The sequence below is a fragment of the Haliaeetus albicilla genome, chromosome 19, assembly GCF_947461875.1.
Source record: "Haliaeetus albicilla chromosome 19, bHalAlb1.1, whole genome shotgun sequence".
Classification (NCBI taxonomy): Eukaryota; Metazoa; Chordata; class Aves; order Accipitriformes; family Accipitridae; genus Haliaeetus; species Haliaeetus albicilla.
The window spans coordinates 7243173-7267505 of record NC_091501.1 but is presented as its reverse complement, the minus strand read 5'-3'; the positions used below and the strand labels follow the sequence as shown (position 1 = coordinate 7267505).

Here is a 24333-nt window from a genome sequence, read left to right as displayed (position 1 = left end):
TTGAATTTTAATATCAATTTGCTCATTCCTTTTTTAGGTCAAATCCAGCCATTCAGAGAGCTACTAAACTTTCTGCATGTTTTACTGATACCTTTTTCTCTAGGTTCCATCCAACCATCTACTAAAACGTTCATATGGTTCATTCTTGTATTTTTCCAGGTTTCACTTATCCATTCATCTCTCTACTAAAACTTCCATTACTGTATGTATGTACTTCATTTAGCATTTGCAAATTGCCAAGTCCCCTCGATGGGACTGCTGAATACTCTTTGAAAATCAGATGGGTAATTGAAGGCAACTCAATTTTAAACTCAGTCTCAGATAGGTTAAACTGCGCTCAGTAATTTCAGCATAAACCAAAATGATTCAGCCAGTTGGTTGAGTTACTCCGTATTTATGTACCATGAAGACAAAGGTTGACTCTTTGTGGTGTTGGTCTGTCTCCTGCCTTAGCCCCCAACACTTGCTCCGGTGTGCAGCAGCACAGGTAAATGTTAAGGTTCTCTGAATTCCCCTGCAAACCAGCATCGCTCCCCTGTTCCCCACGCTGCCTACGTACGCCTGCCAGATCTCTCATGCCAGCTCCGGTGGGCGTCAGTGAGCAAGAGGAGGGAATAACAACAAAGAAAGACTAATTACTTTACCGGCTCTGTTAGCTGATTAAATCAAGTTTAAGATGTTCTCCAGTGGAGTCAATTCCAAAATTCCCCTGTTCGGTTCTGTGCCAGGCTTTTGACGTTGACACGTAGCTTTCAAGTCTTCTTTTCAACAGCTGAAAAATAGAAAAGTAAAATAACAGCTTAATATGATTTTGCCACTTCTGCAAAACATTAAGTTTATCAACAATGCGACTGATGGTAGAATAGCAGCTTCCACTTTTGTGTGGTAGATTTCAAATCAAGGGAAAGTAGAAGGTCTAAAAGTCTTGATATCAGCAGTTCATGTATAAATCAGTAGTTATCACTTACATTATGACAGAGCTTTCTAGACTCTTGCTGGGTCAGCAATCAGAAATTTTAATATTGAAGTTACAGTAACTGTGAGTATAAAAAATTTTACATTACCTGCTTCTGAGGTATGGATTGTTCTTTCCTCTTACAAGACTCTACTCCTGATGGAACTCCAAGAGGCCTGGTCCTCAGTTAATGTGATTGTTTAGATACAAGGAAATAAATGTAAATATCCTATTTGTTAATGAAAATGTGCCATAGATGAACAGAAGCCAAAGAACAAAATATCTATAGAGTAATACATCCTACTGACCTACTGTTAAATGAATGAAGTGACTTCTTCATACCTAGCTCTTATGCAACAGATTGCTAAATATATTCCATTAAAAATTTACTTGCAGAAGATAAGGATAGTGAACTAATGATCATAGTTCTACCGCCAGGTCTGGTATTTTTGCGATATTTGTTATCTCTAAATAGAATTTATTGCCAACATAAACAATTGTTCATCACAGAAAACAAATTGCTTATAGCTGTTGAACCATTTTTCATGTTTATTCAACAGTCATTTCACTTCATCCTAGAAGCCTGAGATATAAGGAGTTATGGATTGATAATTACCCACTTGTCAGAACAATCCTACTGGCATGTATTGTTTTCATACTCTTTCCATTTACAGCCTATTCAATTGTGCTTTCATTTTGATACTTCTGAAATGTTTGTTTTGTTTTGATTTGCTTGTGTTTGATGTTAACATTTTGTTTGAAAAATGATAGATTACCCTGGAGAAACCCCAGCAATCCCTCCACAAAACTAATAACAACTTGTTGGTTTAGTTTTTCAAATGTTTAAAGAAAATAGAAGTCAAATAGAGTAGTCCTTTAATGATGTGATTATCATACATCATCATGTAGGGTGCATCCCATCAAATATTTTGTGCTGATTGAGCTTAATTACTTTTTTCTGGCCAGAGAGCGTATTCTGTACCTCTTCAAGCCATCATTAACCACAATCGTGGCATTATTGACAAAAAGAGCTGAAAGTACACTTTATACTTTCATGAAATATGGAGGAAGATTTGCAGTGGAATTACTTAGCCTTGCATTCGTTTAGTTGCTAGCACAATATGTTAAAACATCTGACATGACTTCATCATTACTGGGCTTTCACTGAAAATCAACATCTTCAACATCTGCTTATGCCATTGGATGATGCAGGTGGTGAGAACTCTTCCACTAAAGAATTTTTTTTTTTCTATGAATAAGAAAACATTTTCGTAAGATAACACATTAATCCTTCATGTGTAGGCTTCCTTCTTACAACTGACATCCTCCTCCCAAGGGATTTTTAAAAAGAAGTTTGATGAATCATTAAAAAGGAATGAGTAAAATGTTATGGCTAAGTAGTTATATTCTATTAACGGACTTTCAATTAGCCTTCAGTGGTTAAGCAAGCACAAAAAATTAGTATGACCAGTATTTACAAAAATGCAACTATATTTTATACTTGGTTTTGTCATAGTTATCACATTTGTCCTTGAGAAAATACAGACAAATTATAACTTTAAGGTCAAAATCAAATGGTAACCACAGAATTAAAATTTTATTCTGGAAACCCAAATTTAAAATCTAAAAAAAAAAAAGAAAAAAACCTCTTTAAAAATGTGGGCTAATTGTTCAACTGTCTTTTCTTCCACTTTGAAATGTTCTCTAGATTTCCTGATACCATATGAAAGACATGTTATCTTTACATTACATATGTATTAAATCCTCAATACATCTAGTTTATTCTAGCCTTTCAAATGATACATTGGTAATTTTAATTTATTTTTTTTTACCATTAGGCTTTAAGACACTAAGACTTTTTTGTATATTTTTACCAGAAAGTGATATCTCTGAGGTTTCTAGTGAACATCTAAATTTCGAAGAGATGTAGGAGACTCTTGTAAAGATAGTCTTTACCTTATTCTGGTTTTCTAATAATCATGATTACAGTATTTCAGCTTTAATATAAGTTTCATGTTTTTCCAGGCTTTTGATTTATTTAAATATATACCTCAATGTACTCTATGAGATTAAACATTTTAAAAAAACTGGGTAACAATCTCTTGTAGTGACCTAATACCTGATGATGGTCAACTTTTAGTGTGATTAAAAGGAAAATCCAGTGTGATGATAATAGTTCTGTCCTTATTTTAAATTATTCTCCTGTAATATGGGGAAAAAAAATAGTTGTTTATACCCTACATTTTAAATTAACATTCTGATACAGAAATTACAAAGTATAAATACAGGGGACTATTTTTAAGTGTTGCATATCTTGATTTAACGATGCTCAATCCGTATATGGTGCACATTTTAATTGCAGACATGGACATCAGAGAAATGGCATCTTCCTCAGGTCAGATATGTGATTGACCTTGATTTCATTGTGTCTTTTTTGTATTTACTGTGGATTACATCTCTAACAAACAGAACCACTCAGCAGCTTTCATATAAACTCATGATTTAATAATAGATCACAGTCCACATCTCATTTTTCTTTTACTTGCTTGAAAGATTAAGGTTTACCATTTCAGCTACTGAATTACGCAAAGCTTTCTTCATCAGTTTGAAGCTTCCATTGTGAATGCTCCTGACTATTATGATTTCTTTCCCTCTCTTTTGCAGGTTTTACATTTTCACATAGTTGTTTTAAAGCAGATGATCGTCTGTGCTTTCAGTTTATGTACTTTTTTATTTGTATTTCTTTTCACAGATGAAGATGACACTTCAGTTAGTACTCCACCAGCAGGTTAGGACTGTGATAGTACTTTGTGTGTGTATGTATGTATGTATTTTTCTTTTGACTATTAATGAAGAAAGAGTCCAAACCATTGGACTGAACTCAAAACTTACTAATTAGAGAAAAGGTTTTTGGAAGTGCCCTACATTAAATTAATCTCTGTTCAGAAGTACGAGACCTTCATACCAGATAAGTTCCTTTCCAGTCCTGTCTTGAGGTCTTTGATAGAATTTCTGGCGTTGGAAGGTAAAATATCGATTAGCAGCTCTGAAAGCAACTCCCCTTATTTTTTCCTGTCAACAAACATAGGGTGCATTTTTAAGGTTAGTCTTGAGAGCAAATTCCAGAATTACAAATGAAACAGACACCTTATGACTTCAAAACAGGTTTATCCACATAATTGTCTACCACATCACCTTAGGCCATATGACCTACGAGGTAGTTTGAATGTACTGCTCCAAGCCACTGCTGCCAAGCTGGCAGATAAAATGCTTTTGGTTGTTGGCAGTAAAAGAAAAGCAACAGCGCTGGGGTCCATCATGATAGATGAGACATGGGCAAAATTTCTCCATTGCTTGCTTAATATGTTTTTTAAAACTCAACTGTGAATGAAACAGAGATATTGAACACAAGAAAATGCTTTGCAGTGTGTCGAATGAAAAACATGCTCCTGATTATCTTCATTGTCCTAAATGATTGCATTGTCTTGATTTCTTCCAAAAGAATTTGCATTATTAACTTTGGGCTGAATGCTATCTGTAAAGTCAGTAGCAGTATATTTATTTACAGTACTACAGGATCTCATTGGTAAAAGCTAAATATACAAATGACATTGTGAATCACATAAGCCCTAAAATTTAACTTTAACTATTTATCATTTTTCTGCTCAACCTAGATAAATAAACAGACTATTTAATAATTCAAAGTACTGTCCCCTCAGACAAATATTGAACAACATAGATTAATCTGTTATCTGGAACTACACAAATCATGAAGAAAACATCAGCTTCATGGAACCCTTCTGAATATGAACTACAAAAAAGGGAAATCTTGAATGGGAATTAAACTAAACTAAACTAGTTTAGATTTTCTAGAGAAGAGGGGGAAAGATTTCTGAGGTTTTTTTTCTCAGCTGTTCACTTCCTTTTTCTGGTATTCCAGTAGGTCCTCATGGGTATGGTCCTAAATATCTAGTCTAATCTGCTTGCATGAAGAATCAGTGTTCTTAAAATCCCAATGATCTGAGGTCAGTGACGCTGTGATCTCTGAGCTGGTGTCATCTAAATTGCTCTTCCCTTTCAGATGGGATGTCTAAGCCAGCGGAAAGAAAAGATTCAGGTGAGACCTCCTGAAAAACATGATGAAACACTCCAAAATTTACATAATACAGTTATTATTGATACTTGATTTCTTAGATATAATATTTAATTTTATTTTCATTGTTCATACAGTATCAAACTGTAACTGTTGAAATACATTTAAGTATCAGAGCAAATAGGCTTCTAGCAGCTGAACCAGGAGTGAGAGAAGGCTCTGCTGCACAAGACAGGACATGTACCAGTATTTTACACATACATACATACCTATCTATCTATATCCATTTCTATATAGATAGATACGCAGCTATTCCCTTCCTCCTCAGCCTACAGGGTGACAGTGGCTTACCTGAATGCCACGCACAAGCCCCAGGAGATTGTAGGAGAATGGCTTCTTCTCACAGCTCAAAGGACGGTGGGGAAAACTTAGCAAAGTCATAACCTCTTTCTTCCTACCCTGGCAGGTAACGCATACTACACCCACTTTTGTGGTTTCAGGATTTGCAGCCTCTGGAACAAAATGAGCAGCAGGTACTTCAACCATGGTTATTGACCTGGCATAGCTGCCTATGCCAGCCCCCTGAGCCAACATCCAGCCCACGTTTTGTTCAGTTTGTTTAATAAATAGGAAAACATTAATATCTAAAGGTGACGATAATATTTAGGTGTTATTTTATGTGGTACCGAATTAATGACTCTATGTAAGCTTCTTCCATTTATTAATATCCTTTTTCCATTTCACCCCGTGGCGTGTTAGGTTTGTTACTGCACGTGACCAGGTCCCGTACCGAGCACTGTCACATCATTCTGTTCACACCAGTAACCATCACTTGTTCTTACATTGTTTCCATATACTAGCACATTATACTGGCATAATCTAAACATCTAGATTATAGAGACAGTATATATAGATGTGTATCTATATATATTTGTGTTCATGTATGTCTATGTAAATGTTGTCATATATGTGTATATACATGTGTGTATATACATGTAAGAAATATTGTACAAGCAGACATATACAGAGGTGTTAGGCACACCACCCATAATTCACTGAAAGACTGAAAGGCAAAGATTTTATAGCAAAGCTACCTAGCATTTCTATACCTTTTTAAAATTCCTATTAGGCTTTAGGATAATGAAAACAGTTTGGTTGCATTTTCCCATGGTTTTCATGAGTTGTGGTGCATTCCTGAGTGATGGAAATTTTCATGAGTTAAAAAGGTTACCGTAGCAGTAATCTCTACATAGTAGGAAGACAATTCTGACTTGTGGCAAATGAGTTTCTACAGAAAATACTGAGCAGGGAAAGGAACTTTTAATTTCAAGACCAGGGTTTGACTAAGTGACAAGAGTTGTGTGACTGGTTCCTCATTTATGCTAGTTATGAAACCAAAACCAAAAGAGTATTGGATAAACTATAAAAAGCTACCTTTGCTTCTGAAAGAATGAAAAGTTCAAGGGGAACAAGGGAGCTGTAGCTCTGATTTGAGAGACAGATGGCTTTGTTAATTATGGCTGTACATTTCCACATTTGCTCTGCTCTTCAGTACTACCACAGCAGCACTGGCTTTACTCCGTTTCCCCTGTGCACTAGCAATAACTCCTCAAAAAAAGGAGACGTGGCATTTGGGCTCCACAAGTTCTCACTTGGAATATGAGACACATGTTTTGCCTCTCTGCAGAAAGGGAGCAAGTAACGGACAGATGTTCACTGCCTTGTTCTCCCTGCCTTTTCTGTTAGGAATCAGCTTTGGCCATGGTTTTGCGTGTATTTGCCTGAGATGTAAATGTGTAGCACAAAGCCAGGGCTGTTTGGATGAGCAGAAAGGCCAGAAACGCACAGCTGTGCTGGTACAGTTCTCTGCCCTGGGGAGACCGCTCACTTGCTGCTTCTCTCAGTACTGCTGCTCCTTTTCGGTTCCAAAATCCCAATTGCCAGAAGAGAAGGCACTGTGTCTGAACATATGACACAATCATTTCCATCTGACAAACTATTTTTCTGTAAAATATCAGCCAAAGCCCATGTCAGGACATGGTACTGACTGATCCCCAAACTCTCTGCTTCTATCATGGTAGAAGAGATCAAAGTTCAAAAGTAAGCTTCATCCCTGCCCTATTTTGTGGACAAGGAGGAAAAGCTAGCTTGTACAATTGACTGAGTTTGGGCTTGAGAGAGACCCACTGAAACTATGCATCATACGTGTTTTGTTTGTGCTTATAGCTGTTTGTGTTTTCAGAACCTCCATCTCTTCTGAAAAACAAAGAGCTGACCTTTGTGCATTGCCCTGTAAAGCACTCATGGTTGAATGCTGATGCCATTTGAGTTGCTCAGTACCCGTCTTGGCTGATCAGGTTCCCCTCTCTTCCTCCCTGATAGTTTCATTTTCTGTCACCAGAGGTAGCGTTCTTGCAGGAACTGTACACAATGTGACAGCCAAGCAATGGATGTCAGTGTGAACAAAAACTTACATATCTTTCAGGACATCTGAAGAGAGAGGTAATAGCGTTAGAGAGTTTAGTAAGTTCAGGTAAGTGTATTTTGGAGGGAGTAAAACCCACTCAGATGATTGACATTTCCCTTTCTCTCTGCATCTCAGTATGGTCTATTGGAGAAGGAGCTCCAGAAGAGACGGAAAAACGCGATGACTCCCAAAAATCCACTTTATTCATCGAAAAACCTCAGAGCGGTTCAGTGAGCGTTGGTAAGTGCTTAGAAACAAAATCAAAAGCGACTCCCAGAGACACAAAGACTGAGGCAGAACGGACGTGCAGTTCCTGCGACACGCGGCTTCTGCTCTCAGCTGCAAGTACTTCCACGGATTTTAGTTGGATGTGAACTCCACTCTTTGAAGGCAAGAAGGACTGTACGAAGAGGAGCAAACCCCAACTGTTTAATTCAAGACAAGCTCAAAATCTGATAGTTTACTGAGCACAGTGGGTAAGAGGTATAGTTTCTGGAGAAGAGACCTGGTTGCTGTGATGCTGTTGGCCGTGCTGTTATTGATATGTCAGGAAGGTCTACCCAAAGGCCTGCAGCGTACCTGAGAGATTGCCGGGTCAACTTTTGTACCCTACAGTTGTGTGTAAATTAGCAAGTAGACTAATAGGAGCAGCTCTGCAGGGAAGCTGGTAGGGTCACCCCCACCGTAACCATTCTGGGGGACTTGCTTTGGACTAGGTCTGCTTTAGTCCAGTGGTCTATATACCTGTTAGCGGTTGGAGCACAGGTGGCAAACTCTCAGAGCACATCTTTGGTTTTAATTTCACCCCGGAGGAATCCAGTTCAAGCACTGTGAGGACTTTCTGTGTTGTGAACCAGAGCACAGTAAATGGGGATGGTCAGGAATTTCACTTCCCACCTGCACTCCTGAGCCATACTATCCCGGTAAGGTTGCACCCAAAGGAGGGTGGCAGCAATGGTGAGAAGTTCAGGACAGGCTACTTAATATATCTGTTATGTACTTGGGTACACTAAGACGTGGTCAGATAGGGGTTTTGGCTCTATGCATGCCTATTATTTTTCTGTTTCTGAGTAGAAAAAGAGCATTTGGGGAGGAATTATTTGGAAAATAAATATAAGGAGTTAGTTGTATTCTCCTCTAGAGCCCGGGAATGTTAGGATGGAAACTCAGCAGGGGCTGGGCAGTGGTGTTCTGAAAATTGGGCTAACTTTTACTATTCCCAAATTACTGTTTAGAGAGTACTCTTTCCCCTCCCTTCTCAGCTTAAAGAATTCAGGATAGAAATGCACAAAGAGCTCCAGGCTTTCTTTTCTGGACTGGAGTTTATTTGTGTTACAACTGCCTGGTAGCCTAGGAACACCCGTGCTTGTTTTAAGCAAGGAAATTCAAATATTGGGAACAATTTGCCCATGACAACACGGAGCTTTGCCTCAACTAATTTATCCTGCTTCTCAGTGTCTCAAGCTCCACACTGACATGGGCAGAAGGCTTCCAGACCCAGAATCATTAATCTCTGTAACACTGCAGTACTTTCATAGCCTGTGTGACTCCATCTGATTCTTACTGTTGTGGTAGAGCTAGCACATGGAGACTGGAAGGAGCAGTAATAAAAGAAACTTGTACAGACATGACTGACTAACCACATGTTCCTTAATGCCTGCATTATTCTTTTCTCTTTTTAAAAGGTGGGAATATTACATTTATAGCCAAAGTAGAAGCCAAAGATCTTCTCCGAAAGCCAAATGTTAAGTGGTTTAAAGGAAAATGGATGGACCTGGCCAGTAAAGCGGGGAAGCACCTGCAGCTGAAAGAGTCCTTTGAGCGTCACACTAAGGTGCGTCTTTGCTTTTCCTTCTTAACGGTGGCAAAGCTTCAAAGAGAGCTTAAAGATCAGTTTAAGACAACAGGTAGAAATTCAAGAGCAGTGGATTCTAACCCAGGCTTCCCCATGCAGATTTCAGTGATGATCTCTGACCCTGCACAGAAGCAGCCTTTTCTGCTCTCCCAGCGCAGGACAAGTAGTGGTGGCGAAATCAAAGTTTTCCGTTGCCGTTTCTGGGTTCCAGTTTCTTTCCAGAGCCCTTTATCTGAGTTATTCCTTGCTCCTGGTTTAGGCCTGAAAGACTAATCTTTTAACTTCTGCTTTGTGCAAATGTACCCCCTACATTAATGAACAATTATGTTTTATTTTTAGATCCACACATTTGAGATGCATATCATTCAAGCTAAGGAAAACTATGCAGGGAACTATCGCTGTGAAGTATCTTATAAGGACAAGTTTGATAGTTGCTCTTTTGACCTTGAAGTCACTGGTAAGATTCCACTTGTGTCTGTAAAGCTTTATAAAGATTTCTTTTTTCTTTAACTTGAAATGCCACCTAATTTTGTTCAGAACCTTTAAATGAAGAAATGCTTAAAGTGAACATTTTTAGCATAGAGCTCAGAGCATTCTCTTAAGTGTCTGTAATTTATTGTTTAAATGAACATTGGGATAGATTGCATGCCGAGATATTTATCCAAAAATTAGAAAAGCTGGCAGATAAAACTGGTATTGAATTAAAATCAGGCTCTGGCACACAGGATGGAGAGCTAGGCTTAGGGTTATCCAGAGAGTGAGGCTTCCTCTGGCAGCGTCCGAGCAGAGGGACATGGAGTGGTCATGGCTCGCCAGGGCTTTGCACCCTGATCCGGCATGGTATGGTCATATTCCAGAAAGCTGTTTCTTCCACTCTTCATCAAAATAAAGCATAGCACAATGTGGAGAGCACTGGGGAGTCATGCCTTTGTCTGCTTCTGTGTTATACTTATAATCTCTTCCGAAATGCCAGGCACCGGCAGCCAGTGCACAAAATAGTTGTTCACCCTCATAAAGTACACCTACCGAACAGCCTAGACTGGGCTGTTCCTTCACCCGTCAGGGGGAGCCGGTCTCGGTCAAGGGGACATTTTTCGGCTGACTGCCAGCCGGAGGGGCACAGGTAGGTGTCTGTATTCAGAGGTCAGCGAGGCGGGGGCCAGCCTGGTTGCACCCATTCGCTGGCTGCAGATCAGAACCCTTTAATCTGATTCAGGCTGGCACAAATAGGTAATTCACACGAGGGGGAATTCCTCCTGGCACCAAGAATCAACGTGAGTCTGTAGCTGTAGAGAAGACTGTCTGTTTCCACTGATGCTGAGCATACTGAGAAAGTGCAAGATGCAAGCAGGAGAGAAAGCATAAGGAATGGGGAGACAAAAAGGCCAGAGCCTGCGTATAGGCAGGGAGCGGATTGGAGAGAAACAGCACAGAGACAGATCTCCTGTGCAGAACTGCAGAAAATATTTTGGAGAAATGTATTAATTAAACTTAGCTTAGCACTGAGCAGCTTTGCATTTACCAGAACTTAATGCCAAAGGAGACACACAAACTGTGGTCACTTTTACCAGGAAACTGAACAAATTTCATATGCCAAATTACACTGATTACGTAAATTACATTAATTTCAAATTACATTTTTAATTCCTGTATTACTGTTATCTCATAGAATCTTCCCAAGCTGCTCCATCCATTGACATCAGATCTGCTTTCAAAAGAAGGTAACTTCAAACAGTGATCCTGTGAAGCTCCTCAGTAATGGATGGATGCTGGTAGCATGCACAGAACTTGCATCAGTCTTGGCAGACAATTGTATCAAGTACTTTAAAAAAATGTTTTTGTAAATAAAGATTAAAGAAGTGGGGTTTAGGGTAGTTGGTAGTGGATAGAATGAAATAGTTACAACACAGAGTACATATGATATTAAATACTCTACCGTGAAATTACAATGTCATTGCTTTAAGGGAAAATGGAATATTTAAGGCAATTAAATATACGTTTCTTTAGAGTTTTTAAAAGCATATTTTCATTCACTAAAATATTCTACCGCATGTTTCCTGAAAGTTGTCAGCTACAGTATGAAAGTTCCTGGTCCCAATACTGTACTGATTAAAAGCAGAGAGAAAATTCACACTGATTTCAAGAAGATGGGATCCTGCCTTATGTTATCTTACAGAAAAAAAGTGTGTCATAAGGCCATCATTACGGAAAAACTACAAACAATATATTGCAGAGGGCATAAGATAAAGCATTGTGTCTTAAGTTTTGTTACCTTTGTGATAAAATAGCAATTCAAACCAGTTTAGGCGTCATCTTTACATTTTATGGAGAAAATTGTCTTAAAAGGACAGAAATATTCAGAATGAAATTGTTTTACAGACAGAAAATGAATTTGTTTGTTATTTTACAGATACAAGCAAAGCTGTGATTCAGAAGTGACTGCTTTTATTTAGCGGGATTTGATTTAAAGAGTAAATACAAAAGATATTACACTCAAGGTGCACTCCTTTCTTGAGCACATTTTTAAAAAACTGCAATAATTATTCTGCCCAAGCAGATGAGGACATCTGAATATTGTCTGATTTTCTAAGTAATATCTTGCATGCAAAATCTGGGATGAAATATTGGCATCATTTGATTTAACATTTGCAGGATTTTGCCCTCTTTACAATTACTAAGGGCATTTCTTTTGCCTGTATGTGCTTTATAATAAGGTATTACTGCTTAAGGTCACATTATAGAAAGAAATGCACCTTCACAAGACTGTGATTCTAGCTGTAAAAATGTACAATGTACTGTTTATTCTTTTTTAACTGATTTCTCCCTTCATTTAGAGAAAGGTTAAATGTTAAGTGTAATGCTTTGCAATCAGTATTTGACACAGCTATGCATTGTTAAAAGCACCACCCAGCAATGCGAATCTTTGTTTTACATTCACAGCAAAAGATCAGCACAAGCCCTTTGTTTTTATACACATACACTATGGAAATGAAAAACAAAGCTCATTGTGTTGACTAGCTCACATTTATTTGTGTTACTGAAATCTAACACAAATCTTGGCAAATTTATGTATGCAGTTACAAAAATTTGTCACCAAAGTATAATAACAAGCAATACAAACCTTTGTGTTATTTTTCACAAGTGCCTAAGGAAACATAATTTCATGTGAAAAAGAATACAAGTTTGTGTTGATTTTATACCATTATTTGTGTGTCTGGACAGTGTTGAGTATGAGAGACATGTAGAGCGTTTGCAATGTGTGTTGTCTAAGTCTTCCTGTATTAAACAAAGATTTGATTTTTTTCTATTAATAACAGCGGTGATGGACAAGACGATGCAGGAGAACTTGACTTTAGTGGTCTCCTGAAACGTAGGTGAGAACCAAGTGATGCAGTGAGCAGGTGTGGATTGCAAACCATTAGGTTCTCACACAGAAAGAGTCAGGTGTAGCATTAATAACTTCTTAAGAATTTTCTGACCTTTCTTTTTTTTCAATGTTTCTAACTATTATTCTCATAGTATAATATGCAAGTGTTCAGTTAATTGTACCTTTAACTGTGCAGAAAAGAAACCTGAGATTTGAGTGCACTGGGAAAAAAGTGAGCCACAACCTAAATTGGCCAATAACATTTAGTTTACTTGCTATTTCTTTTGTGTTTGCATGAAGGGTAGAGGGGGACAATTTCCTACCCGGGGATGAGCAGTTCAGAAAATTGAGACTGGTGCAAGAATAAAAAACTGCAAGGGTTAAATTTACCTCTTTGGGTACATCTTAATTTGATTTCATAAGCATCCTGATATGAAAAATCATATAGCATGCTTTCAAACCATAGACATTGGTATTAATTCTTTGTAACTTTCTGCTTCGATATGTGCACACAAATATTCAATGGTGTTTTATTCAACTTAAATGCTGTGATGGAGAAAAACTTGGGCATGTGTTTCTCTGGTTTGCCTTGAAAATCTGGTGTTACGATAGTTATGCCTCTAGCTATTTCAGATCTTAAACCCAGTTTAGTCTTTTAACAGGTTAAGACAAGATAGTTAATTCGTCATTTTTTTAAATTTATCACAGAAATTCTATATGCCATGGAAATCAATGGCAACTGACTGCAGAGAACTGGAAAAGGAAATAGATCCTTTATCTCATCTGCCACTTACTCTGAAAGAGGAAAACCCAATATGCAGTATTAATTACATAAAAAGTTCACAATGGGCTCGTGAGCTATGATGGTGAGGATAGTATTTAAGCAACTAAAGCAAACAGGAAAGGCTGAATATAAAAGTAGGCGGTGAAAGAATTACCTGAACCAATTCAAATCCACCAGGTCTTTGGTTTTTTAATCTTCTCATCCCTAATTAGGATCTGCAGTTTGACTTTTTATCATACTAATACAACTTACCAGGACTGTTCTCATGACTGCCTGTGGGGTGTTTTATTAGCAACATGAGAGTTGCATGTAAGAGGTCTTGCTGGTTTTGTGTAAAGAGAAATGTGATTTAAGAGTCATTATCACTTCACTAACAAGTAACACACGTGTTTTGTAAGATAAATACTGTATAGCCATATAAACATAGTATATCTATCATGTGGTTAATGGGCAAAGCAAACTTTTAGTTTTTAAACACTATTATTTGATATTGGTCAAATAGGTTCGTCACCTCCTTGCTTCAGGCACTGACATGCAACCTCACAGTTCCGAGCTTAATTGAGTACAATCGCTAATTAAGCCCCAGTATGGATATTAGTATCCATTTTTATGAAGACAAATACACATTTTTGTAACAATTTTTTCAAGATGCAATGCTGCAGGTGCATTCCTTTTCTTTTGTATGGTTATATAACCAAGGAAAGAGCTAGAACTTTTCACCTGTGGTGCATAATACTTGAAACATGTTTTTAAAAAAAAACCTAAATGCATGGAATCTATATACTGCCTATTTTCTAATTTCATGCTGGTCTTGCAGGAAGAAAAACCAGTTCTTATCTCAGTAAGCCACTCTGTGACTGGTTATGCTTCGTCAATGCAATGGATCAGTAATGGCACGAAATTCCAAAAGGCACAAGATCTCAAAAACACTCAAACATTTAGGTCCTTTTTTTTAAAAGTACATCTTTCAACGAAATGCACATTTTCGGGGAAAAGATCTGAAAGCGATTTTGCGGAGACGTCGGTCTGCTCAGGAAATTCCAAGCATTGTTTGCCCACTACCCACAGCAGAACCTGTTGTGGTGTCAGAACAAAGTTGGTTTGCTCTAAGTGTCAAAATTTGTTCTCCAGTTACGCAAGAGGGAAAAAGAGTCTGGAATTATTTCAAGCTGGTTGAAAATCAGGATACTCTAACCGATCCTCATTCTCAACTACTGCCTGATTTAATGGGGTACATTATCTCCATTCCCATGGAGCGTACCTCTCCTTGGCATGGACAGGCGTTGCATGGCAAGCGGCCAGCCCTGGGAGAGGAGAATGCCACCCCATGGGGTGTGTCAGCTTTTACATTTATTTGCAAGCTGATCTCGACTTGCCACCATGCAGAAGGAATCTCACTGAAACGCCAGTGTTCGCTGTACATAGTCAGCCTCCCCAAAGCATGAGCACAGATAAAAGTAAAAGGAATGAAACATAGAATTTCATAGACGAGATTGTCTAACAATAATTCTAAGATAACAATGTAAGTATTGCAAAGATTCCTCGGTGAGAAGTTCTTTCCTTTTTGAAATAACACTGGCATATGAAAATTAATAAACCTCATGGATTAAACAGCAAAGTAGTTTTCCATAGTTCCTCATCCAACAACCATGCAGAGATTCTCAGGGACTCCCAGTACTATTTCTGCATATGTTAAAGAAAATTCTCTATCAGACTTGATAGAGCTCAGCTCTAACAGTGTCTCACCCCAAAGCTCAGTCTTTTTTTATTTCTCAAATGTTTATTTTCTCACTCTCTTCTCAAAAGTACTGATTTTGTTAGACCAACTAGATCAAATCAGAGTGATCCTGGTCTGATCCTCCTTATGTACAGGAAAAAATGTCTAGATTTCTGCTCCAATTCCCGGATTGTTCTAGCAGTTCACATTTTTGAGCTGAGCTGTCAATATAAAAAATTATCATTTTGTTTAGGATGCTTCCATTGTTCTCCCATTTCATGGCTGCCATTGTGAAAATAATTATACTTCTCTTTATTGGTTGTCTTAGCCTGAAGTTGCAGATAGTATTTGAAACTTCTGTATAAAGGTGATGCTATTCACACAGGCCTCTGAAAACACTTTCCTGCTCTTAAGACTGAGATAAACATGGAAGCCAACAGATCCATCTTGCAAGTCCAAGCTGGTGTGGAAACCTCCAGTTCCTATCCATATGCCAACTTTAAGTAACTCTGAGAAGCACTGGTGTAACTATAAACAGACCCAGATTCCCTTGGATTTCAATGTCCTTTCATTGGTCACCCCTAATAGCAGTTAGAGCGACTCAGGGTTTGAAAGCATTTTTATATAATTATGAAATATATGGATTAGTCTCAGATCTCAGTGGTGCCATCATAAATTGTAACTGATTCCACTCAAGTTACAACACGTAAAATTGATTTAAGTGGGATTAGCCCATATGCTATTGTAGTACTACATTTTCAAATTGTATTTTTTCTTTTAAATAATGAAGCGATACAAAAACTCTCGTAACTGATTACATCAGAAAAGGCCATATTAAGACTTATATCCAGATTCTGCCTGAAGTAGTGTAAAGTAAGGTGTGAATGTCATTCTGAGCTATTCCACCTGCACTGAATGACATAAAAGAATATGATGGTTGCCTTCAAATTTTGATCAAAACTTTTCTAACCTCACCATAGATTCAGCTTCACCTTTTTTATGGTGTGATAAAGCCTCTCTAACTCTTCTCCCATAATTTTATTTTGCTGCTGTTAGGGAGATTAAACAGCAAGAGGAAGAACCTGAGGTAGATGTGTGGGAGCTCCTGAAGAACGCGAATCCCAGTGAATACGAGAAGATTGCTTTTCAGTATGGTATCACTGATCTGAGAGGCATGTTAAAGCGTCTGAAGCGCATGCGCAGGGAAGTGAAGAAGAGTGCAGGTATGGATAAGGCAGAATATTCTTATGTTCAGCAGCTCAAACATGAGCATCCGCCTTAAAAACCCCAAACTTGCTTTATTTCCATGTAAGGGGACTTGCACGCTACAACTCAAGCTTGTTACTGCAAGGAGTTAATTGGAAGGAGGCTTTAGTCCGCTGTGGTTAGCGTAAACACCCTAACCTATTCAGTGCTTACCAAAAGCGTCCCTCCCTCTTGGCCAAACAGTAGTTGCAACTGGAACAAAGTCCCCCAGTTGTGTGGAAGGATGTTACCTGATCAAACAGTATGGAAATTAGACCTTGTGTTATCATTAATATCTTCTGCTCTAAAATAGAGTCACTCCAAACACATTGTTTGCTCTTCATAATTTCATTTTGCACTTTATCTGACACGCCTCTGAAATCCCACCTGTACTAAAACTCCTCCACCCTGGGTTGGGTGAGGACGTTCAGGCTTGTCTTTCCCCATCTACCCTACTGAATAGTACGAGTGGTGTAATACATACATAAATGTAGATATGTGTTTACCTTATGTGTATATATTTGCATATATAAAATATATGTCGCATAATATGTATACACACACAGACACACATGTAAATACAACACACTATCCATTATACTCTTGTGGCATTTGCTTGTTCCTGGAGAGCATTTCAGACCTGGATGCAATGTACACACCTGCTGCTCCACTGCTTTCCTGGAGGAGTCCCTTTTGTGTAGGTGAAATCCTCCACAAATCCAGCTGTAATCCAGCTGCCTGATATACCCTCTCTCCTCATCCATTACCTCACATCATAACATGTGTTATGTTCCTACACGTTAATTTTTATTTATATTTTTCATTTGCTGGTATATCTGATTCTGGCCACAGTTGAGGGAGGGAGAAATGGAGTCGGTGGGCTTTGGCTGAGCCACTGGGGCAGTTTCTGTAACCAGTGGAGATCTCAAGGGGCTGAAGCCCAGGGAAACTCCTCATTTTCCCCCAGGAGTTCAAAGCAGGGCTGGAAGCTGGGGCAGGAATTGTGCAGCTGGCAGGAAGAGCTGCTCCCTACCCAGTGCATCACGTGGGAGTGCCTCAATGTTTTACTGGGAAAGGGGCATCTCTCAGCTTCTAGGACCAGTCTGTCTGGTCCCTCTCCCCAGTTTGCTGTTGAGTAAGATGGAGCTTCCAGCCATATCAGGATTTTTCAGTGGACAGGGTTTTCCCTACAGGAGGGGCTCTAGACATTGGGGAAAACGTCTATCGGAGTGACAGGATGAGAGTAGGGTGTTCTTCCCCTCACACCACCTTTATTATAAATTGGAAACTTTTACACTGCAACAAGATAGATAAAAAATCCTTTTCAGATTTAATAACTCTACTCCTGTTGTGTTGATATATTCGGTCTCCTGCAAGCAGACATATGCATGATATAAACCTTAGCAGAAATTGATTACTTAGCCGTGGGCAATTTGTTTGAGGCACCATTTATTTATTTATTTTTGAGATACAGATCTCTGCTCCCCTGGGTCTGACTTTTGTGGCTGGCAATATCTAAATGTTGATCTTAAAGTGTTTTGAAATGTTTGAGTTGCATCTGGCCTTACCTTGCCCAGAACAACTTGGCCTACATTTGCACATCTCAAAGAACCTTTTTGAAAAGCCCCATTAGGATTCACAGACTGACAACTTTTGCCTGGTTTCAAATATTTTTGCAAATGTTTTGCAGCTGTAACATTTATCACAAGTGGAACTGCAACGTACACCTTGCAACCTACAGAAAGAATCAGGAAAGTTAATTTGGCTCTTAGATAAACCAATGTGTTTATTCTGATAGTGGGAAGCTCAGTAGGAATTTCAGCTTAAAATTCCCTGTTAACCTGCATGGCAGTGCTAATAGAGAAGTCCCTTGTAACAGATCCATCGTAAATGATTCCATGGCACCAGCTGTATACCATTTTATTCTGACTTCTCAGCAAGCTGTAAAAGCTACATCTACCCAGTCCTATTCAGAATACAGTCACATTGCAAAGTCATGAAGAGATACTAGCTTGAACTTGGTCAGGATAATCAGATCTGCATAGGTTTGCATTTACTCTAATGTTTCTAGAAAATAAACTGATTCATGTGGACTAGCCTAAGAATATAGATTGATGCATAACATCATGTGCATGTATTCTGACAGCTTTGGCGAGGTTTATGCAATGTCATTTCAGCATTCATATTCTTGTTTTCTGATCTTCTTTTATAATAACACTTGGCTTCCACAACAGCTTTTGCCAAAGGTCTTGATCCTGCGTATCAGGTGGACAAAGGAGGTAAAGTAAGGTTCATGGTGGAGCTAGCAGATCCAACAGTGGAACTCAAGTGGTATAAAAATGGCCAAGAAATACGACCAAGTGCAAAGTAAGTGGTTTTATTGTATGTAAGCAAAAAAAATGGGTACCCATGTACTTCCCTGACAAGTGTGTTGCATAGATCTATCTCTGCTCAGGTTGCACCGACTTTATTTCTGATTTTCATTATATGTGAAAAGTATGCAAATAATGCTATATAGCTCATAACCCAGAAAAGTCCACTGTATGTTAAATGTTAATGCAGATTGGCTCCTTTGCCTCAAGAGAAAAGAATTAAAGATCGTCAATCAAATATGGACCCATTTCCTACTTGGTAGTTAGTAAAAAATTGGGAAGCACTGTGAGTAAATAAATCACTTGTTCTCAGTCCTATGTCTGAAGGAGGTCAGAATCTACAGTAATTGGGTGCAAAGAGGAGAGACGTTTAACATCACATACTTACCCACCTGGCTCATGAACCACCTGAGGAAAGGGGAGCAAGGTTTGTCTCACCTCCCCCTACCCAGTTAATGCTCACACTGAAGTCAACAACCTCCGTTAGCTCAAAGTGACTTCAGTTGTGTGCAGCAGGTCTAGTGTACCCCGAGCTGCTTCATCATCTCTATCACCTGCATACTGGTTTATTCTCTGGTTTTATCTAGAAGAAGTGGCTTTTCAGGTGCAGACACTTGAGTACAGGTAGAGCAATGGCTGGAAGTTGAGCCCAGTCCCTAGTGTGGGCACAATCAGCTCTTACAACCTGGTGCAGAAAATCCCATTCCACAGTCAGACACAGCTAGGAATGACGATGTGCAATAGTAATGCACAACGCTGTAAAGTTCCTCAAATGTTCCTCAGCAGCACAATACCCTAGCAACTTTCTCCTCTGCCCTGTGAAAAAATAATTAGCAAAAGCTCTCTTACAGAGAAGGGGCAGATTTCCTTCATTCTGTTGCTGCAAAAGTCAATGAAGGATTTCAATTAATATTCCTAGTTGACAAAAAAAATGCATAATAAAGAGGGTACCTTTTCTTTAGCCCCTATATCTGCCATGAGCAGTTCAGAACTGTTCTGCAGCCAGCTATATGGACACCTCTCCAGCAGAAGGACCTGGACTGAATGCTCCAGTGCATTTCTTCCAGGCTGCTGAAGCAGCTGTCAGATGCTAATGAGCTTTGGTCATTGCAAACCTGGAGCAGATCTAAACTGGTGACATAAAGGTGAAAGGCTCCATATCCCATTACCAAAACCCCATATCCCATTACTGATCTCTTGTGCCATCTGGCCTACCAATAATATTAACTTCTTAACTTCGGCTATTATTATACTTCACAAAAATGTTAAGAGTGTTGGAATGAGGATGGTGTCCTATTACTGGTTATTTTCATCTTTACTCATCTAGAGTTTCAGACTCCATTTTAATTGCCATCCTTCAGAGTCTGCTCATTTTTTTTATTTTTTCATATCACCCAAGCTTGGGATTTTGGAACAAGCCCTAAGATGCTCGTTGTCACTCTACACCATAGCTCTTTTTGATAAAAAGTCTATGACAGTTCTGTTGAATCTTGGAAATTGCTTCCCAGGACAATTTTTCCCGTTCTATGTAAAAACCAGGTTTTTCACCTCTAATAATCCCTAAAGCACTTTCTACATAAAACAAAAAGGGTCCAGCAGTTTTGCTAATGTATCTTTGCTGCATTCCTGTTCAAACAGATACATTTTTGAGCACAAAGGTAACCAGCGAATTTTATTCATCAATAATTGTACGATGACAGACGATGCTCGCTATTACGTAACAGCTGGTGATGAGAAATGCTCCACAGAACTGTTTGTGAGAGGTAACTATGTCAGCTTGCTCCTATTTCACCTGCTGTAGGTTGGTGTGGCTTCTTTGGCTGCAACAGAAATTAACAGGGAATATCTGGTTCAGTATATTTTTGAATTTGTTTTAGCAGCCCTTAGGATCACCCTGTATTTCTGTGATCCCTGACCATTTTTTTTCCTCATCCTGTATTTAGTAATTTACTGAAAACCCTGAAATGGGGATACGTTTGATTTCATACTGTGCGTTGGGATCTAGTGGGGCTGTGGTCCCCTTCATAATTTCAAAGCCATTTTGGAGACTCATTTGTCATAGCATTGGCTTTCCCTAACACCACCCTTAGGTACCTGATGACCCCGATACTCTTGGGCCAACTGATCTGTTTCAAGTACCCTCAGATCAGGATTTCTAGCAGTTAGTTTTCATTCCATCTGCACAGATTTAACAGAAGACTCTATCAAAAGCTATGAATGGGTGGCCATTTCTTCACCCTTTTTGCTCTCATGGTGTTGATAGTCTTACTGATAATATTCATGGCATTACTCACACATGCACAACAAAACAAACGGAAAAACAAAACTTACATTGAAAGAAAAAAATCATCAAATATTTCAGAAAGCTATTTAAAATAATGGAGCCCACTGCTGCTATAAATATCATAGGATAACTTGTACAATCCCTTACTATTAAATAAACTTGAGTTTTGATAGCAGAAATGGGTTAAACCAATAAGGGCATCACATTATGTCATCAGGTCATCTTATTGTGCATAACGGGCTATAAGACCTAATGAAAATGCAGCTTTATGAGAGGGATCTGTGGGAGGCAAGAGGGGAACGTCAGCTTCTCATGTCGATCTGCCTGGACAAACTGTCAGTAAAACGGGACACAAGGCAGGTATTAATCTGAACAAATGTTATATTTTTATTTAGCATATTTCTTACCAGCATCTTAATGAGCAATCGCTTTTCTGCTTTAAGGCAGAAAAAAATGCACTAAGACTGATATTAGAATTTTAAAGTACTATCATCTTCAATAGCATGATTTTGAAAACCTCTTTCACTTAGTTTTCTCTCTCAGAATGTAAATCTGTAATTTTCTGTTTACAAAGATCCTCCAATTTTGGTGACCAAAGGCCTGGAGGATACCAGTACCTACATTGGTGAACGAGTAGAACTGAGCTGCGAAGTGTCTGAGGATGATGCAAATGTGAAGTGGTAAGCCACACTTTGAACAGATATTGTTTTCCTTGAGAATAAAACCCAGAATATTTTAATTGTAGGCAAAAATGTGGACAGTTTTTTCTATACTAGTGAACATGAAAATTTTTAAGAAAATGTTAAGAAAATCTCAAGAAAACATTATTCAAAAATGTAGCAACAGAAGAAATATCCTTACACATTCATGGATGGGTTTGTTTAACCTTTTCTTGTGCCTTAAGTCTTATAAAGTCTTCTTTGGAAGTTTCGGTCTATGGATGTCTTATTTGCACAGAACTTCTATAGGAAAAATAATGATTCTTTGTTTTCCATTAGGTTTAAGAATGGTGTTGAGCTTACCAATGAACCTAAATCTCGGTATCGAATCAAGGTTGAGGGTAAAAAGCACACTTTGATCATAGAGGAAGCTGCAAAAAATGACAGTGCAACTTACTCAGTAATGACAACTGGAGGCCAATCAGAAGCTAAACTTTCAGTTGATTGTAAGTATCATCCACCTTCCTCTTGAATTCGTATGTCAGAGTTTACTAGCTTACAGAAATAAATAATTTGCTTGCCTTTTCCTGGGGGTTTAAAGGGAGACTTAATTTCCATACCAATTTCTTTGCTGCAAATCTCCAGAACAGTGACTTTCCTTTAGACGCTGTTTGCAGTAACAGGCAATGACCTAGGTCCGCTTGAAAACTTTCTGTCACTCTGTTAAGATGGAAAACAAACCTATCCATCCAAAGATATAACAGCTCAACAAAGTGATTTCGAGGGAAGTATCTGCTTTTCTTTAATCCTTTCAGGTTTTCACAGGAAAGCCAAACCAAGGCTCTTTAGCCAAAATCAGAAAAAAAGTATGTTGGAAAAAATGAGCAGTTCTGTAACTAGGCATACTGTTAATAGGCATCACAGTCACTTGACCTGAACTCATAGGCACAAACACACAACTATGTAGCTCCCTCAGTATTGTTTGTGCAATATATTTTTAAAACACCTGTGGTTTTTTGTGAAATGTATGTGCCCATTCTCTAAAGTTATCATACGTTATGCATAAACATACGCTGTTCTAGAATACTCATACAGCTTCTAACTGTTTTGTACAAATTGGCAACCTAAGCACAACCAATTCATGCTGTTCTATTATCAAGTTGGAAATTATCTTCCACGGCTATTGAGCTCCGTCATCTTTCCTTTCATGCAACTTCTTCTGAGGATTGTCCTGCTGGCTTTCTATAAAACACTGCCTTTCCCATCACTTTTTGTTTCCTACATCAGATTATAGTCAGGTATTATTTATTGCATACATATGGTACTGAGTGTTCAGCCTGGTCTACAGCATCTAATCTTCCAGAAAGTGGAAGTGAACTGGGGCGCCAGTTCTCAGACTCAAATTTTACAAAAAGCTAGTAATATCTCTGGGTATTCATAGGGTGAGTTAAGGCAGTTTAGCAAACATAAGAACAAATAGCATATGAAGTTAAGCTTACTGGCCAGTCAGCCTTTACTACCAGCCTGACAAAACAGGTTGAGAACTACAGTCCCCACTTGTGATGAAATACTTTGGTAAATCTCCAAATTATATTGGATCAGCTGGAAGGGCTATGAGAGCAGTTAGGTCACTGTTAAATCACAGGAAAGATGGGTTGTAATCCCTTCTAGTGCATAGGTCTGGGGACACACGTCTTTCAGTTCTTGAAAGTTTCTTACTGGACTCTGGGGTATAGAAACACCCTACCTGCAGCACCTGAACACCAGAGAGGGGACAGCATTCAAATTATGCTCCTGGGCTTACTTCTTCTACTGGCAATATTCATGGAGTTTCCCCAGATCCAGTATTTTGGATCACCCTTTCTAAGGCATCATACTACATGAAAAGAGGTTAATTTATGTGGCTTACATGTAGATATTACTGGTATTTCGACTTGAGAACTTTATTATTGGAGGCTTTTTTCTGATTTGAAGATTATTGTGATGGCTAGTAGCAGCTCCGTGACAGGATCATGAGCTATTGTTTGATATTAGCATTAAAATCTCTGCTTTTGTTTTCCTAAGTGAGACCACTGAAGATATCACTTGCACTAGAAGACCAGACTGTGAGGCTTGGGCAGGAAATCCACCTGAAGTGTGAGATATCTGAGAACGTGGAAGGAAAATGGTACAAAAATGGGCAACTGATCGAAGCTAGTGACCGTGTAAAGCTTTATCACAAAGGAAGGTAAGCCTGTTGCGTCTTGACTTGACTTTTGATGGAATGACACTGTAGACCAGTATGTGGGTTACTTCACTGAAAATTATCTAGTAATCAAGCCTAACCTCTGCCTCTCAAACATATTTACTTTTATCATCATAAAAGCCATGTCTCCTTGCCCCCTTTCACCTCGTGTCTTTTGGCTGTGGAGGACAATAATCAAATCCTCGATCCATCTAAGTTCAAGCTATTAATTTTTCTTGACATTGCTGTTGGTGTTAGTATGGGATATTAAGTAGTAAAGTAAAATAATTGTTAGACATTATTAAAAATAT

At 38.6% G+C, this 24333-nt stretch overlaps 1 protein-coding gene across 8 annotated transcripts in view; it reads left to right on the top strand.

Moving 5' to 3' along the window:
- MYBPC1 (myosin binding protein C1) overlaps positions 1-24333 on the top strand; it is an 80282-nt gene that overhangs the window by 26516 nt on the left and 29433 nt on the right. For 5 of the 8 annotated variants that reach the window (XM_069807479.1, XM_069807477.1, XM_069807476.1 and 2 more), the window contains exons 4-17: positions 3318-3350; positions 3708-3743; positions 5037-5072; positions 7651-7755; positions 9201-9349; positions 9710-9827; positions 11040-11091; positions 12688-12744; positions 16295-16461; positions 18718-18850; positions 20494-20618; positions 21714-21819; positions 22138-22304; positions 23863-24025. In XM_069807479.1, the coding sequence (XP_069663580.1) occupies positions 3318-3350; positions 3708-3743; positions 5037-5072; positions 7651-7755; positions 9201-9349; positions 9710-9827; positions 11040-11091; positions 12688-12744; positions 16295-16461; positions 18718-18850; positions 20494-20618; positions 21714-21819; positions 22138-22304; positions 23863-24025 (1447 nt within the window). The remainder of the gene's footprint in view (positions 1-3317; positions 3351-3707; positions 3744-5036; positions 5073-7650; positions 7756-9200; positions 9350-9709; positions 9828-11039; positions 11092-12687; positions 12745-16294; positions 16462-18717; positions 18851-20493; positions 20619-21713; positions 21820-22137; positions 22305-23862; positions 24026-24333) is intronic. The other 3 variants (XM_069807478.1, XM_069807481.1, XM_069807482.1) reach the window with 3 other exon arrangements.